General features: G+C 32.7%; 1 protein-coding gene across 2 annotated transcripts in view; it reads right to left on the reverse strand.

Annotated features, from left to right (window-relative positions):
* Vmat (Vesicular monoamine transporter) overlaps positions 1–17,577 on the reverse strand; it is a 99,416-nt gene that overhangs the window by 11,829 nt on the left and 70,010 nt on the right. For both annotated transcript variants that reach the window (XM_076396826.1, XM_076396825.1), the window contains exons 7-8: positions 11,113–11,214; positions 2,021–2,247 (exon numbers count right to left, since the gene is read on the reverse strand). In XM_076396826.1, the coding sequence (XP_076252941.1) occupies positions 2,021–2,247; positions 11,113–11,214 (329 nt within the window). The remainder of the gene's footprint in view (positions 1–2,020; positions 2,248–11,112; positions 11,215–17,577) is intronic.

Below are 17,577 nucleotides of genomic sequence, written 5' to 3' on the forward strand. Positions count from 1 at the left end.
TATCTTTATTATAATGACCACTTGCTTCTAGGTTTTCTGGGTTTCTCCATCCGTCTAAAATCCTCTCTATATAGAAAAGTTTCTGGCCTATCTCTTAAAATAGATTTTTTAGAAAAATTAGTTTTTTATTCAACATAATTCCCCTCAAGGGTGATAAACTGATGTAAACTCATGCCAACATGCAACAAGATCTACTATAATTTGTCTTTCCCCTGTATAGTCATCATTTTCTGTAATATTTTTGTCTATTTTCGGTTCCTACGATACAGATAATAATTGATATATTATATATCTATGAGACACATATGTTTGGTGAAAGTTTAAACTATATTTAAGAACAATTAAAAACTGCATTATGGTGTCGTAATAACTTTAAAAACTATTATGGTTATATTTGCCTGTAAAAGTAACATATTGGTTAGAGAAAATGTTTTTTAAAGTATTTTATGTAATGTTTATGTAATGCTAAGTAGTGGTCGATTTATATAATATACAAAAGTATTATAGTATTAAAAGAAGATAATCAAGCGTAATAAACCCGAGTTTATGCGTTGATATGTGACAATGGATGAAACATGGCTCCATCATTTCACTCCGAACTGCAATCGACAATCATCCGAGTGGACCGCACACGATGAACCCGCTCCAAAGCGTGGAAAATTGCAATAGTCCGTTGGACGCATGGAAAATTTTCATTGACTACCTTGAAAAAGGAAGGACCATCAACAGCGACTATTACATAGCGTGATTGGACCGTTTGAAGGACGAAATCGCCGAAAAACGGCCGCATTTAAAGAAAGAGGAAGGCCCTTGAAGGGAATTATGTTGAACAGAAAAAACTAATTTTGCCAAAAAAATATATTTTACTATGGTAGGACGTCGGGGCCGTTTCAATTGACCTTTTATAATTTAACGCATTAACCATATAACTTAATTGCTGAAATTTACGATTTTGGCAGTTTTTTACGTAAAATAATAGTTTTTCGTTATTTAATTTTTTTAAATTTCATTATCAGAGGCTAATAGTGGAACTCTAAATATTTATTTTTTTACATTCCTTACTGAAGTCCTAGCTATGTTATTGGAGATAACAACAATAAATCAACCGAAAAGTTACAAACAAAATTGTCAAATTGATTTCACCAACAAATGAATCAATCACAAGCCAGTAACATTGATTGATTGAGTTATGTTACTCCTTGATGTACAAAATGTGAAGAATTTAAACTGATGTACCAAAAATGTACTGGTTAGTAGGAGATGTTCAACCTTGCCAGTATATAAGCTTTTGATTTATCAACAAGCCTTGAAGCAAGTGTGGACTTATAGTGTTCAACTCTGGGGTTGTTCCAGTGGAAGTGAAGAAACTTAATATGTATATCATATACTGCGAGGTATTGTTGATGCCCCACGATTCGTAACGACAATCTGCATAAGCACCAGAAGGTAGAAAGAATCGACAATGTTATGAAGGACTATCCCAATGTTAGAATTATCTTGGTCGAAGATAATGGCTTAGTCAGGAGGTTAAATAGAGTAAAACCATTTGATCTAATTCATTGACGTTATAAGTAAAACTTAACAATGATATTTGTTATGTTTTATAAAATCCATATTGTTTTAAAAGGAACTGTAATTTTTTATTTCATATCAAATATATGAGATAGGGATATACGGAATAAGATAAATCAAGTCAACAAACGTAATTTCTCTAAAATAATTAAGCAATATTTTCTAGTGACATAAGTAAAATTAATGTTCATTCAACTGTTGGTTTGTATGCATTTCGTCTAAATATTACTCAATCGGTTCCAATTTTCCTACAAGCTTGTTTATAACGAGATTTTCGTATAATATTACCTGATGTATAATATTTAGATATATCACACTCGATCTAGATTTTACTAAAAAGGAAAATAAAAATGATCAAGATTTTTAACTTTTATTTAATTTGTGTGAAAGCAATGTTGCTGCTCGAAATGTATTATTATCTATTAATATTTATTTTTAATATACTTACACACATCAAGCATATACCGATGATGATCAAGCCAAGCAGTGCGGCCAACCAACGACCCATTTTGTGTCCCAAAGGGCCGAACAGGTTGGTACCGATGAGATATGAAATACTGGCGGGGAGAAAAGTGACCCCTTGTTTCCATCTTCCAGCTCCCATGGTGTCCATCATCCAGATGGGTAGTGATGGTTCCAGCATGGCGATTCCCATATTCGCAAATATGATGGCACCTATTGTAAATATAAATAATTCAAAATTACATATTTACTGTGTGAATTAAAAAGGATTTATATAAAACTAGCGACCCGCCCCGGCTTCGCACGGGTGCAATGCTGATACTAAATTAAATACACTACAGAAAAAATATGAACGTTGTATATAAAAACATAGCGGCCCGCTCCGACTTTGCACGGGCATAAAATATATATGCCTATGTCACTCAATGAAAACATGATTAAAATCGATCCAGTATTTTTGGTTCATTCATTACTGCCCTTGGCCTGCACGCATTAAATTTGGAGTTAAACAATTCCTCTTCCCCTATACTTACTATGAAGATTTCCTGCTATCTTTGGAATATCTAAATTCATACAATTTTTATTACATTACACATTTTTAAACGCAAATTTTAAATTTGTAATATCTCCGAAAATATTTGTTTAATTTACATGCTGTAAGGAACCATATTGATCTATATTAATTGCACACTGTATTTAAGGTACTTAATTCGATAAGGATTAATGCCGTATTACTTAAAATAGCTTCGTAAATAGGCCATTTTCTCACGTAAAAAGTAAACAATAAAAATGGTTAATGTGGGTTATCCCTAAAAGATAAACATATACCATCGCGGACTTTTTTGTAGACCTTTTTATGGTGTACAATACTGTACTACATTAATTTGATCTAACTCGTAGGGTTAGGCAGAGTTTTTGCTAATTGCTAAATAAGCCTAAAAAAATAGGTTAATTTACGACATCACGTTAGAAACCTCTAAAATTAGCAATGTTGCCTTAGTATATTATGCATGTATTATACATATAAACCTTCCTCTTGAATCACTCTATCTATTGAAAAAAACCGCATCAAAATCCGTTGCGTAGTTTTAAAGATTTAAGCGCACATAGGGATATAGGGACAGAAAAGGCGACTTTGTTTTATACTATGTAGTGATATTAATGTAAATTTTATTTTATAGATGGTGAAAGTCATTTTATTTCAATATTTTAATGGGTATTATACTCTAGAGGCATGCATTTTATACATCTTTTCAAGTGAAATAGAATTAAAAAACAAGTATTATTTTTACTATCCATATTTCTTTCGTGAATTATTTTACAATTTTTTGATCGATTTTTTAAAAATAGTAAAAATGTAAATTTTGTGATAAATCTTGTAATGTTGTTACTTTGACGTGATGGCAGAATGTATAAAACTTGAGATATCATATCAAAACCGTCTCGAAAAAAGTAGTTTCACGAAAAATGCGTTTAAAATTTCGATTAAAAAAAAGATTCGAAAATAATAAAAATTTTGAATAATGCACTTAAGGGCATGTTCCTAAAGTATATGTAAGTTAAAGTATATATAGTCTATTCAAAGTTATTTTGTACATGTCATCTAAATCTGTGGCATCAAAACGTCGCAATATTGTCGCATCAACTCTGAGGTTTAGTTCAGTTGGGCTTTAATATACAACAAAATTATAATATAAGCAAAATAACTGAACAAACATGTTATCAAATATATTTATTTCAACATTATAGTTAATCTCAATAATTACAGTTGATTATACAGCCACAACAGTATATTGGTTAGAGTTATAACCTCTTATCATTATTGCTTTCAAGAATTTTGATCACCTCTGACAACCGGACGACTTTGACGGACTCATTCGTTTACATATGCGAACTAATCAGTCAGCATTGGGTCTCTTTTTAACTAGAATAAAATGAGAAGGAAAAGTAGGTATCTAGACAATGTGTAAAATTGAAGACATTTATTTTTTAATTGGTATGCTGATGAAAGTTAATATTAAGATGTATAAATTTGTTGAATAAGGATATTTAGAGAGATATTCACAGTAAATTGATTATTAGAATATAGTGCAACATTAATAGTAAAAGAGGCACCCAAAATATGTACTCTTTTAAACTTTTTAAGAATGGTCTTCATTAATGCCATTATGAATAAAGTGTTTTTTAAAAAATCTTTAATTATAATAAAATAGCATAAAATTTGTTCATGTCACAAATATCTACAAATACTTTTAAAAAATGGCCTAAAAAATATAACCCTCTCATTTTGAAATTTGAATACTCCTACTGGACGTATCGTATAAGAGATGACGTAACTTGCGTTATATATCACCGGATAAAGCCCTAACCTAAATAAAGCTTTGTGCTAATCTGTTACTAGACCATACTTTATTTTATGTGCCATTTCTGCTGTATACTAGTTTCTCATACATATATTTTTTAAAATATATGTCTATTCGTCTGTTGCTTAATTCAACAAACTAACTTACGGCTAACAATGATAGAAATATGTTGCTAAAATGCAGGTTATAGTGGATGCGTCAAGTCATCCTTGAAATAGAAAACTGAAAAAAATAACAGATATTCAGTAGCACATCACTTTTCCGGTGATTTCAACTGACGCTATTTTATTTGTAATTTCCTAGTAATTTAGTTTCCATTACGTATTATATTAATTTCAAATATTTTTTCCTAAATGTAGTAACTATTATTGTTGTTATTCCAACGCACTACAGTTGAAAATATTCGACTACAAGGGACTACGTGAAAAAATATTATTTTCTTAATAGGCTTAGTCTACCTTCGTTATGGCATGAGTAAACAAAAGCTTTCGTCAGCCTCCCGGTTTTATAATTTTCATTTTTAGTCCCGCTTTATAATCCGGAAAGTTTTTACCGTCCTTTTGATTCCGATAATCCTTGCTGGGTTCAGTAATCACGTGGAATTTAAAGTTGACTGACTCTGTTAACCAACACTAAAATTCGTTCAATAATAATTAAATGTCAGAGCCTGATTCTTTAAACACCTGTCAGTATTATTTGTTGTTTAGTGTAACTTTATATATTTTTCTTATAGGGCCTACTAGATCCTTTGGAGTAGATCAGTATGTCCAATTTTTGTTTTATCCAAATTTGTTTTTGTATCCCCCTTATATTTTTTACTTCCATACTTCATTCATTTGCTTCTTTCTCACTTTATACATACTTGGGTTCTTTTATGTTCATTAGGTTTTCCATTATTTTTTATACTTTTCTTTAATTTATTTTCTTTTGCCTCTCTCTAGCTCCTCTAACTTCTATTTGTCTCCTGTTTTGCACTATCTTATTTAATAATCCGTGCATCTTTCACGTTTCTCTTCCACAGATTTTGCTGAATTATTTCTAATTTTTTTAAATTTTGCAATTAACGGTAAGACCATATCTATCTCACTCTTCACCATGTTGCCTTCTCTGGTCCCTGTGTTATTTGATTTATCTTATCTATATCGTTGTATTGTTCTTTTGGATTCATATTATATTTTTTTAATAATATATTCTATAAAGTAAGTTTAGAGTCATGCTTCATGAAGATTACTAAACAACTACTGGGATGGGTGCATGTATGAATCATGCATGTTAAATTAATACATCCTGAATAAGTTGTTTTAGAAGGATACTGCAGACATGCTTTAGAATTTGAATTTATCCACTAGTATTGTATTTTGAGAAAGCTCTGTGTAAAGTGGGTACCGCGAGCTCACTTTTGACTAAAAACAATGACGAGTTGATGATTCGGATCAGTGTTTGAAGATGATCAAAACTAATAAACCCGAGTTTTGAGTCGATATGTGACAATGCATGAAACATCATTCCATATTTCACTCCGAAGTCCAATCGACAGTCATCTGGGTGGACTGCACATGATGAACCCGCTCCAAAGCGTGGAAAGGTTATAGCGTCTGTATTTTGGGATGCGCATGGAATAATTTCCATTAACTATCTTGAAAAAGGAAGGACCATCAACAGCGACTGTTACATAGCATTATTGAACTGTTTGTTATCTGCTTCATCAAGATAATGCACCGTGTCAAAAATCCATAAATTGTGCTTCGAATTGTTTCCTCACCCACCGTATTCTCTATATCTGGCCCCCAGCGACTATTTCCTGTTCTCAGACCTCAAAAAAATGCTCGCTGGGAAGAAATTTTCGTCGAATGTAGAGGTGATCGACGAAACTGAGGCCTATTTTGAAGCAAAGGACAAATCGTACTACAAAAATGGTATCGAAAAGTGGGAGGGTAGTTATAATCAGTGTATCACCGTTGAAGGGAATTATTTTGAATAAAAAAAACTAATTTTGCCAAAAAAGCATTTTAAGACATTTAAAGACATTTTAATTGACCTGTTAATTGTTATCTGAACTTTATTTTCGTATTTGCCTAGTCTTGCAAGAAAAGTAATCTAGTTTCTAGTATCTTAAAATATGGGGTCTAATAAAACATTAAATAAACTAGTGATCTATTATATATAGTGTTGGTTTGAATTACCAACGCTTATCGATACGTAAATAACCAACGTTATGGCGCTGCTGCTTTAGCATATTCCTGTTGAGTTTAAATGAACGGATGTAAAGGGTAAAGAAGGTTTCTGAATGGAAGAAGGTTAGATGATAACGAATAACGAATAGTATGATGATTGACTATAATGAACAAAATGACGATAACGTTAAAATTAACTTACAGTGCCGACTATAAATGAGAAAGCAAATGCTTATTTACACTTACTATTTTAATTATCTAGCCGTATCTATTAGAGCCAAAATGTCTCCGTAGAAAGGAAACAGTCCCAACATATTAGTCGAGAGAATGAAATGATTTCGCAACAAATCTATAAATCGGTAGTTAGTTCTAGCTGCGACTGTTGGAAAAGTGCAACCAACATATTTATATTGTTCTAGATAATGTAAAATGCCAAGGCGTATACCGACCGAGTTCTAAATAACGAAAATGTGCAAACGGTCGAAGCATTATTCCATTATTATTGCTGCATAATTCTTTTTTCTATTTTCATACCGGAGTATTCCGTAAAAATGAAAAAGATCGTTTAAAGGCCTTGAATAACTTCTCAGTGTTGTTTATTTGCTAAAAAATGTTATTGAACGTTTTGGTTCATTATCTATGTATGTTTTAGTCATGTATCATGTGGATTTTTGGATTCTTTAGTTTATAAGCTTTGAAACAGTCTCAGAAGGCATTGGGTCTTACCCAGACTGGTTACTATATTTTATTGGTAATGGTATTTCACACTCTTGCATATTTACTTGTTATTAGTGATTTCACTATTTATAGTGAAGCATCTCTTGGCTTATTGTCTTCAATTTGTATGCCCATTAATTAGATAGAAATTAGAAATCAGTATTGAGATGTACATAAATATATATGTACCCTATAAAGTATTGTTTAACAACTGTTTTGATATACTGTGCTAATATCCATTGGTATAATTACCATTTATTTTGATTTGAAATACGATAAAACATACTACTAAATATTTATTTGTTACTTTCTCTGTGATTTTATGGGCTTTAATTATCTTTTTGCTGGTCTTTGTAGATATATCTAGACTTTTCCATGTTTAAAACTAAACTAGCTTTTTCAATTCATCTTCTAACTTAATCTAGGCTTATTGTAATAAACTTACTCAAATTGGTTAAATATATTTATTATTTAATAGTAATGAGCTCTATTTTCACTGATACGTGTTTATGTATTCTTAAGCAGTATTTTTCTGTAGTAGAGTTACCTCACATTTTAATTATTAGTTCATACTGTAACCGAATCAAATCGAACTATATTTCAATAGTTGTTGGACTTTGTTTTTAAATTTATCGAAAATTATCGGGATTGGACCGTTTGCTTAACATGGGTCTCGTTTCAATACAGTCCTCGGTAACAAATATATATTAATTAGTGACCAATAGTTGGTCCTTTTCAGGCTTTACTTTTGTGTCTGTTGGTAATCATGAACTTTGTGAGTTTATCTCCATCAGCTCTATTATTATCTGTTTAATTTAATTATTTTATGTTTAATTTTTATTTTCATTAAAACATTAAAATTTTTTGTAATCATTATTAGACGAAGCACAAATTATAAATACACACGATAGTAAAATAATAATAGAGTAATAGAATAAAAGCAAGAAATAAAAAATATAACCAAAATCATCCTATCAAAATGGGCCAGCGCTGCTAAAGATTAAAATTTATGGTTTCTACTGTGTATTTTCTACAGGTCAGTCCCTCATAAAACTAATATTACGTTATTTAAAATGGTACTGATAAGAATATATTTTTGCTACGTATTAATACTACGTGTATCTAAGTGATCTAATAGTAGTATTATTGATGACAATTTCCTCGTTATTTGAAAACATTCTTCTTAAAATATTCAAGGCACAGTGTGTTCTATATGTAGTGGGCATGGTTTACTTTTAAATTAAGCAAGATATTGTCCAAGAAATTTTGTAGAATTAAAATATTATATTTCGGATAGAGCCTTCGGACCTAAGTATGATGATGCTTATTCGGAATTGAAAGAAATATGATTTACTTGTGTGTACATCGGTGATGTTTCTGAATTGCGATATAGAGACATACAATAGCTTCAAACGTCTTTCATGTATATAGTCTATTCAAAGTTATTTTGTACAAACGTCATCTAAATTTTTGACGTTAAAATGTCACAATGTTGCCGCATCAACTCTGAATTTTAGTTCAGTTTGGCTTTGATACACAACAAAATTCTAATCCAAATACAATAAGTGAACAAAAATATTATCAAATTACTTTATGTTAACATTACAATAACATCTAAAAACTACAGTTAATTATATAGCCACAACAGTTTATAACAATCAATAGAGTTAACAGGTCAATTGAAAAGTCCCCAGCCTATCATAGTAAAACATTTTTTTTGGCAAAATTAGTTTTTTTTATTCAACATAATTCTCTTCAAGGGCGATACACTGATTATAGCAACCCTCCAACTTTTCAATACTATTTTTGTAGTACGATTTGTCCTTTTCTTCAAAATAGGCCTCAGTTTCGGCGATCATCTCTTCATTCCACGAAGATTTCTTCCCAGCGAGCATTCCTTTGAGATCTGAACAGGAAATAGTCGCTGGGGGCAGATCTGGAGAATACGGTGGATGAGGAAATAAATTGAAGCCCAATTCATGGATTTTTGCCATCGTTTTCACTGACTTGTGACACGGTGTATTGTCTTGGTGAAGAAGCACTTTCTTGTTCTTCAAGTGCGGCCCTTTCTCGGCAATTTCGTCCTTCAAACGGTCCAATAACGCTATGTTATAGTCGCTGTTGATGGTGCTTTCTTTTTCAATGTAGTCAATAAAAATTATTCCATGCGCATCCCAAAATACAGACGCCATAACCTTGCCAGCCGACTGTTGCGTTTTTCCACATTTTGGAGCGGATTCATCGTGTACAGTCCACTCGGATGACTGTAGATTGGACTTCGGAGTGAAATGATGAAGCCATGTTTTATCAATTATCACATATCGATGCAAAAACTCGTGTTTATTACGCTTGATCATCTTCAAACACTGCTCCGAATCATCAACTCGTCGTTGTTTTTTGTCAAAAGTGAGCTCGCGTGGCACCCACTTTGCATAGAGATTTCTCATACCCAAATATTCGTGAATGATAAGATGTACACGTTTAGTTGATATCTTTAGAGTGTCTGTTATTTCATTCAATTTCAAGTTATGGTCATTAAAAATCATTTTGTGGATTTTTTAAATGTTTTCTTCGGTAACAACCTCTTTTGGGCGTCCATTCTGTTCACCGTTTTAGGTGCTCATTTCACCACGTCTAAACTTATCTTACCAATCCTTGATGGTTGATTTTCCTGGGGCAGTGTCCGGAAACTCGGCATCGAGCCAAGTTTTTGTTTCAAAGGTATTTTTTCTCTTCAAAAAACAATATTTTATCAACACGCGCATTTCTTTTTTATCCATTTTTATCACAATAACAAAAGTTGCTTCACTCAAAATGCTATAATTTACAAATTTATACACGCATCTTTTGAGAGTAAGGGCTTACTAAAAAACATATGGATTTAATTATAGTAGAGCAATCTATGTGTCGGGCTGGGGACTTTTCAATTGACCTGTTATAACCTCTTACCACTATTGATTTCAAAGTTCATTCGTTTTCGTGTTCGAACTAATCAGACAGCATTATGTCTCTTTTTACCTAGAATAAAATGAGATGGAAAACATTGTCTGATTCTGAAAGGAATTTACAAATTACCGCAGGCAATACTTTAAATATCTTGATGACGTATGTACAAAGAAACTTTGAATAGACTACAAGAAGGGTTGCTAGAAAACGTGTTTAATTTCTTCTGTTAAAAATATGTTTACTTTGTAATGTTTTTCTTTAATTGGAATATTTAATATTAATAATTAATAAGGAATATTTTACTAATACAGGTTACTTGTTTTATTTTATATACTGAATTGTTTCTGTAGAAAGAACGCTAATCTGTTAATAATTAATGCGATATAGAGAGAGCATTAATAAACATATCAATATAATTAGTTATATAAGAATTTTTTTTCCATATTAAAGCCGCTGACCGATCGACTAAATCACTTGGGGTAATAGAATCGTAATCAGCTTTTAAATTATTACGGCGTATCCGAATAAATTCGTCTAATTTTACGGAATTATGTGGCACCGACGAAACAACGAAAAAAACCGAATTATCAGTAGGTAATTAAAAACAAAAAAAATGTTTTCGCTTTCTAAATTACGATGAACACACTCAACAACAGAATCGTTGATAAAATTATAGTTATGAAGGTACCGTCTATAGGAATTAACGTTGCCATTTCGATTAGCGCAAATATTAGCACGTTTTGCAACAAGTTTGTAGAATGGCATGAAGGTTGCACGCGAACGAATGATGTATGCGGTTTACTAATAATTATCCGCGGAATAGTTTCCTTTGTTTTTTTTTTAGTTTCGTTGTCTTTGAATATCAGATTTTTACTAACCTGCGGCAATCACTATGTAAGGGTCGGTTACCAAAGATCTTAAAGATGGTGGGTCTGATTCTTGGATGGTCACAGAGGGTTGAAGCATTAATAGTTGAAGCACTGAAAAATATAATAAACATATATAAATATTCAGCTTTTTTCTTATATAAATTGTTACTAAAGTCTATCCAAAGTAGCAGTGAACTCACATCATCAAGATGTATAATGTATTGCCTATTGTAGTTGGTAGTTTGTAGTAACCAGATAATGTTTTCTTTCTAATTTTATTCTGCTTAGAAAGAGGTGTAACTCTACGTTTTTATTATTTAATTATACTAACCTACACATTGTCTCTATGATAACTTAAATCTAGGTATATAACTAGGATGGCCCATCGACCCTATCTCAATATCTGGCGAAATAATGTTTATTCATGTCACTGCTGTATGTTTTATTATATGCACCTCACTACACAACACTACACAAGATCAGATGGTTGGTTCTTTTGAGCCTGTGTCCTGCTCTGGTGGTATCTAAAAGCTGCAATACTTCAATATTCTTATGAGACTGTGGGTATCTGAAGGTCTCGATGTAGGTCCTGTAGTATTTGGGTGCACCTACAATACTTCTCAGGACTTTCTTCTAATAAATTTTTATTTTGTTTATGCTACTCCTTGAGAAAAAGAACAGCCTCATAATTGAACTCCGTATGTCCATATAGGTTTCAATATTTGCTTATGCAATTGCAATTTATTATGTACTGATAATTGTGATTTTCTTCCAATTAACCAATACATTTTCCTATATTTCAATTCCTGTTCTTCTTCTTTCGAAATTTTGCATCAAGATTAATTCCGAGATATTTAGCGTGAACTGTACATGTAGAGATTTACTTCAGTTAGTTCTTATTTTCCAAGCTTGTGTCCAATTATTTATATTGTCACTTGCCTGTTGTAATTTTCGTGTGGCTTCTTCACTATTGCTTCCGACAGCTGTAGTCGCATTATCATCAGCAAATGTAGCCATCGTAATATTCTTCATTTGTGTTATATCACAAGTATAGAGTAAATAAAGCATTGGCACCACCATAGTACACTTCCTTGTGGTATACCTGCCTTAGCTTCTTTTATTATAGAGTAAGCTTTTTATTTAATTCTAAACATTCTGGCTGTAATGTACGATTATAGTAGTTCGGTGTGTTGTCTTGGTAACATTTTCTCTAGTTTATGAAAAAGGCCTTCATGCCAAACCTTATCGAAGGCTTGTGCTATATCTAAAAATATGACTGACCATACTTTTTTACTTTTGCAGGCTTTTTCAATAACATCTGTTATTATCTCTATGATCGGTTTTATTCTTTTCAACAGGAGTTTTTCAAAAACCTTAGATATTACTGGCAAAATTCCTTCAAAACATTTGTTATAATAGCTGCATGTTATTAACTGGCTTTTTAAGATGTACAAAAATATGGAGTCTTTTTTTTTCAACATAAACATAACTTATTATAATAGGTATATAAGTCATCCCTTCAAACATTATTTATATTAGGAAATATAGGATTTAAATAGTGTAAATATAATATAATTTAAATAGTTAAATTTTTTTAAAATAAATATTGTAAATGTTTGAATATAATAAAATTAAGGAAGATATGTTACTTCAATTTGGGTACGGACATAAGAATTTCAAAATGCAACATTAGGCCATCCTTGGCAAGACACTAATCAAAAGAGTGAGAAGACAACTAAAGTTGGCAGAAAAATGTAAAAGTTACATTTTCCTTTGGTTAAGTTTTATAAATCATAATATAATCTAATAATTCATTGCAGATATACTGTTTTTCGTGTTAGAAACAGGAATCCAACAAAAATATCCAAACAAGTGGTCGGCAAAGACTGTCATTAAGGAATGGCTTGTAAAACATAAATTAAATTTTGAAGATACTATGTTGAAGAGTGTAGTATTTCAAAATTGGAAGTTGACAGCTTAGTTATTGGCTTGAATAGTGGCTTAGAATGTGACAGTAACTGAATGAAAATTTCTGGATGTGTAATTATGATTCAGTGCTGACAATACCAAGACAGGGCCACAAGAGTGGAAACAACTAGAGGTGTGTATAAAATTAGTATAGGACAACTGCAGAAAATCGTATTGTCGAGTGTGACAGATTTATGTGCATAAATATGTGTAATTTTTGAGAATATATATGAGCATTTGGTGAAAATGTGTGAGGAGGGAAATAGTATTAACTGTTTTGCAGATACGGTAAATGCCTTAGGAAGAAAGCAGATTAAATTAAAGTAATTCAAAAGCAAAGATTAAATCTAGTTTTATCAAGAAATATGTATATAGGCATTAACAGAACAAACCAAGGAGATATACTGTGATATTAAAAAGATTTTACAAGGAAACACTAACAGAAAGAAACAAGAACCAATCGTAAAATGTGAATATGCTCTCTGACCAAACTAAAGCACATTACTTGGATTTACAATTATTAATTAGGTGGCTTAGGCCCCCTGGGGATGATAACACTACATAAAAATGTGCCTAAGTCTCTACTTCATCGGTGGTGTGATGTCAGCAATTTAGATGACGCGGGTGCACCGTTTTATTTAATGGACTATATGCGACTTATTTTAGGAAAAAATACCTTTTTTCAATCGTCTATTATTATATAGTAAAAAAGATAATATAGTTTTACTTTATGTGTAACAGTCCACGATAGTCTAATCAGAGAAAAGAAGAAAACGAAACGGAGGTACCATAAACATCCCGGAATAGGAATAGTCAGTCGAAACAAAAGATTTAAAATCCGTTTTATTGGACGTCAAGTCGCGTTACACATAAGCTCAGCGGGAAATAATGTAACTAAATAAGACCATCCGTCAAGCATTCAGCGCCCGATTCACAGCTTATTTTTATCCGTACGGGGGCGCCTCACAAAACACCCCATTTTGCAGGCGACTTCTTTTTCATTATTACGCACCCCCCTTCACCCCCTCCCAGAGGCGTTCGATATTTTATTCCTTTATTCAACGGACGTTCGAGACATATCTACATGTCCCTTTGTCGTGCGCGAAAATCCTTTCGCGTCCTATTAGAAATTATCTGTAAGTTAAAAATATATTACGTTCTACAGGTCATTTTTAAATACTTTTAACTACTATTTGTTCCATTTAGTAGGGAATTGGTCGTTAAATATGATGAGGATGATTTCGATATTTGGTTTATTTACCAGACTTATTTCCTATTGACTTTTGGCATTTCCCACAATGTAGAGAGTTTTTACGTTTGATTTTTACGGGAAACGAAGAGGTACTATGTGTCATAACAGCTGGAATAGGTTTTAGGATTGGACCTACAGCTTAACATGGGCTCCGAATCATGGACTTCGGCCTTAAGCTTACAGACTGGCGAGTGACCAACCTAAATATCATCCCAAAATCCGGTCTCACCCAGCCCGGTTACTGGCGTGACTGGGATCATTTTCATTGTCGGATTTTGCACTTTTGCCTAGGACAATCACAAACATAAATTCACGGCCATGCCCCAGCAGGCTTCGAGTCCACGACTATCGTAACAGTAGGCGGACCGCCCTGTCGCCTTTACCACTGAACCAATCAAGCCGGCTAGAATAAGTGTATTGAATGCAAAAATTTGGATATGCTAAGAAAAGCAATCTGGATATAATGCAGCGGTTTTAAAATAAAGTAAAAATTTTTTTCTTAGATTTTCGAGGAGGGGGCTTTGACCCTGATGCTCGAATCAAAATTTTATACATAGCAAATATATCGGTAAGTCATTACCGGTTTTTCTAACAGATGTCGTTTAAATATTCAGGCTTAAATATTCAACACAGATAAATGATATGCAATGTGATCATTTCACACAGTAAGGCATGTTATTTTATTAACATTAAGCTTCAAAGCTACACATGTTATATTTTGTGAAACTAACATCCCCCTCCCAGAGGCGTTCGATATTTTATTCCTTTATTCAACGGACGTTCGAGACATATCTACATGTCCCTTTGTCGTGCGCGAAAATCCTTTCGCGTCCTATTAGAAATTATCTGTAAGTTAAAAATATATTATATTCTACAGGTCATTTTGAAATACTTTTAACTATTGTTTGTTCCAATCAGTAGGGAAATGCGCTTTAAAAATGATGACGATGATTTCAGCATTTGGTTTATTTACCAGACTTATTTCCTTTTGACTTCTAGCATTTCCCATAATATAGACAGTTTTGTCGTTTGATTTTTACGTTTTAAGGAAGAGGTAGTATGTGTCATAATAGCTGGAATAAGTTTTTTTTTAAATATGTTTTAAAGTCTCCTTTTATCAACTAGAGGTTTATCTGGACTGGACCTACAAGCTAACATGGGCTTCGAACCATGGTCTGCAGCATTAAGCTTGCCGACTGGCGAGTGACCAACTTAGAAATCACCCCAAAAGACATCCGGTCTTACCCAGCCTGGTTACTGGCGTGACTGGGATCATTTTACTTGTCGGATTTTGCACTTTTGCCTAGGAAAACTACAAACATAAGTTAACGACCATGCCCCAGCGGGATTCTCGTAACAGTAAGTGGACCGTCCTGTCGCCTTTATTACTGCGCCAACCAAGCCAGCTGGAGTAAGTGTATTAAATACGACGAAAATTGTATTGAAAAATACATTGAATTTTATTACAGCATATTTTTTCACTACAACAAATTGGCGGGAATACTTGATACACATTATAATTGTTTTCTTTTCTTGAAAACTATTGATGTTTTAATAAAAAAGCTCTACAAGGTCACAAATAATCCAATAAAAGTTGTCCCCCTTAAATAAAATTTTATCAGAAGCGCCGTCCCTTTGTAGCTTAAGCAACTAGTGTGAATAAACTTTTATTCGAGAAAATCAGAGCATAAACACAGTGCTCCCTACGGTTGCCGATGAGAAATGCGCGTTGAAAATTGGATGGCCCATTTTAACTGCACTATAAAGAGGTATCTATCGTCTATCGCCGTGAAAGGGTGCCATGCAAAATAAAACTTCGCTCAAACAACAATCCCTTCTTCCTGGCAGCTTTTTATTGTTATTTTTCTTCCTTGCGGCTAGCCGCTCGTTTGGAAAATATTTTCGTTTGGGATATACTTAATGAGAACAACAAGTGTTTGGTCATTAAGTGTTTACTGTTTTCGTCCAAATTCGTAGCGGATAATGGTATTTTTTAATTCTTAATTGATTTTCCCGGTAAAAAAACTCACCAGAACAAATAGCACTTAAATATAAGGTTGGGGAAAAGTTAATTTAGTTTTTTCCTAACAGATGGATTTAGTTGCCTATCCTCAGTAATAATTATTCAATGAAGCCATACTGTAGCTTGTTTGAAGGGTAACAGTCCAAAGAGTATTTTATAGTCCGTTCAAAATAGCCAGTTATTGCCAATTGCAGTGTGTAAGTTAGTTTTGAAAACATTTTCTCTCATTAAAAAGAGATACAAATCTACATAACGCCCGACCTGGTTGCCAAATGTCTGCAAAATTCTTCAAAACATCTGCGGTTATTATAAAATGTTAAAAATGTTATAAAATGTATTTCAAAAAGTCATTCGGTAAATATAAATTAAATGTTAGTGTGTTAGTGTTAAGTTACTTTGAATAAAAGTTGTATTTTTAGAAACAGAACAAAAGTTCAGTGACAATGTCGCAATGCTGTCGCGTCAAATCTGACTTTTATTTACAAAATTGCCGTTATTTTCGAAAACAAAACAACATAATTTTCAAGAAAATGGAAAAAAATATATTTAATCACAGTATTGGCCGTATGATTCTATACATTTTGCCCATCTTTCAGGCAATTTATGGATGCCATCCCAAAAAACTATTTGTTCTTTAAGCAAAACCATTTTCTAACATCTTCGAGATTGGCGAAGTGTCGCTCTTCAAGCATGTGTGACTATTAACTGCTTCACCAGGTTTCAACAGTTCGTGATTCACCAACCACTAGGTTCCCAGCAAACACAGAGCATTGTCTTGCGACCAAAACGATTTGGCCTTGGAGTCGATCGGCCGGCCTCGCCAGGTGATAACCATGATTTTTTGCGTTTAGGATTTTCAAAGCAAATCCACTTTTCATCAACCGTCACTATTCGACGCAGAAATGATTTTCGATAATACCTTTGAAGCAATTTTTCACAGACGATTTTTCAATTTTTCATTTGCTTGTCATTCAATTAAGGTAACCTTCCCATCTTTTGGATTCTCTTGGGCCACATTTAATGCTTCTGTAAAATGTTTTTGGGTTTGGGTCATCCTATAATTATTGCAATTTCTTCAAATTTTGTTGATATACCGGAACGTTCTTTGTCTTGCCCATAGAAATCACCACTTCTGAATTTTTGAAACCATGTCTCACATGTTTTTAAGCTTAGAATATGCTCACTGTAAGCTTCTATCATCATTTTCTCAAAAAGTGTAAAGCTATGACGT

This window comes from Rhynchophorus ferrugineus, unplaced genomic scaffold (assembly GCF_030347505.1).
Source record: "Rhynchophorus ferrugineus isolate W39M unplaced genomic scaffold, kcgeb_rfMv2 rfM2, whole genome shotgun sequence".
Taxonomy (NCBI): Eukaryota; Metazoa; Arthropoda; class Insecta; order Coleoptera; family Curculionidae; genus Rhynchophorus; species Rhynchophorus ferrugineus.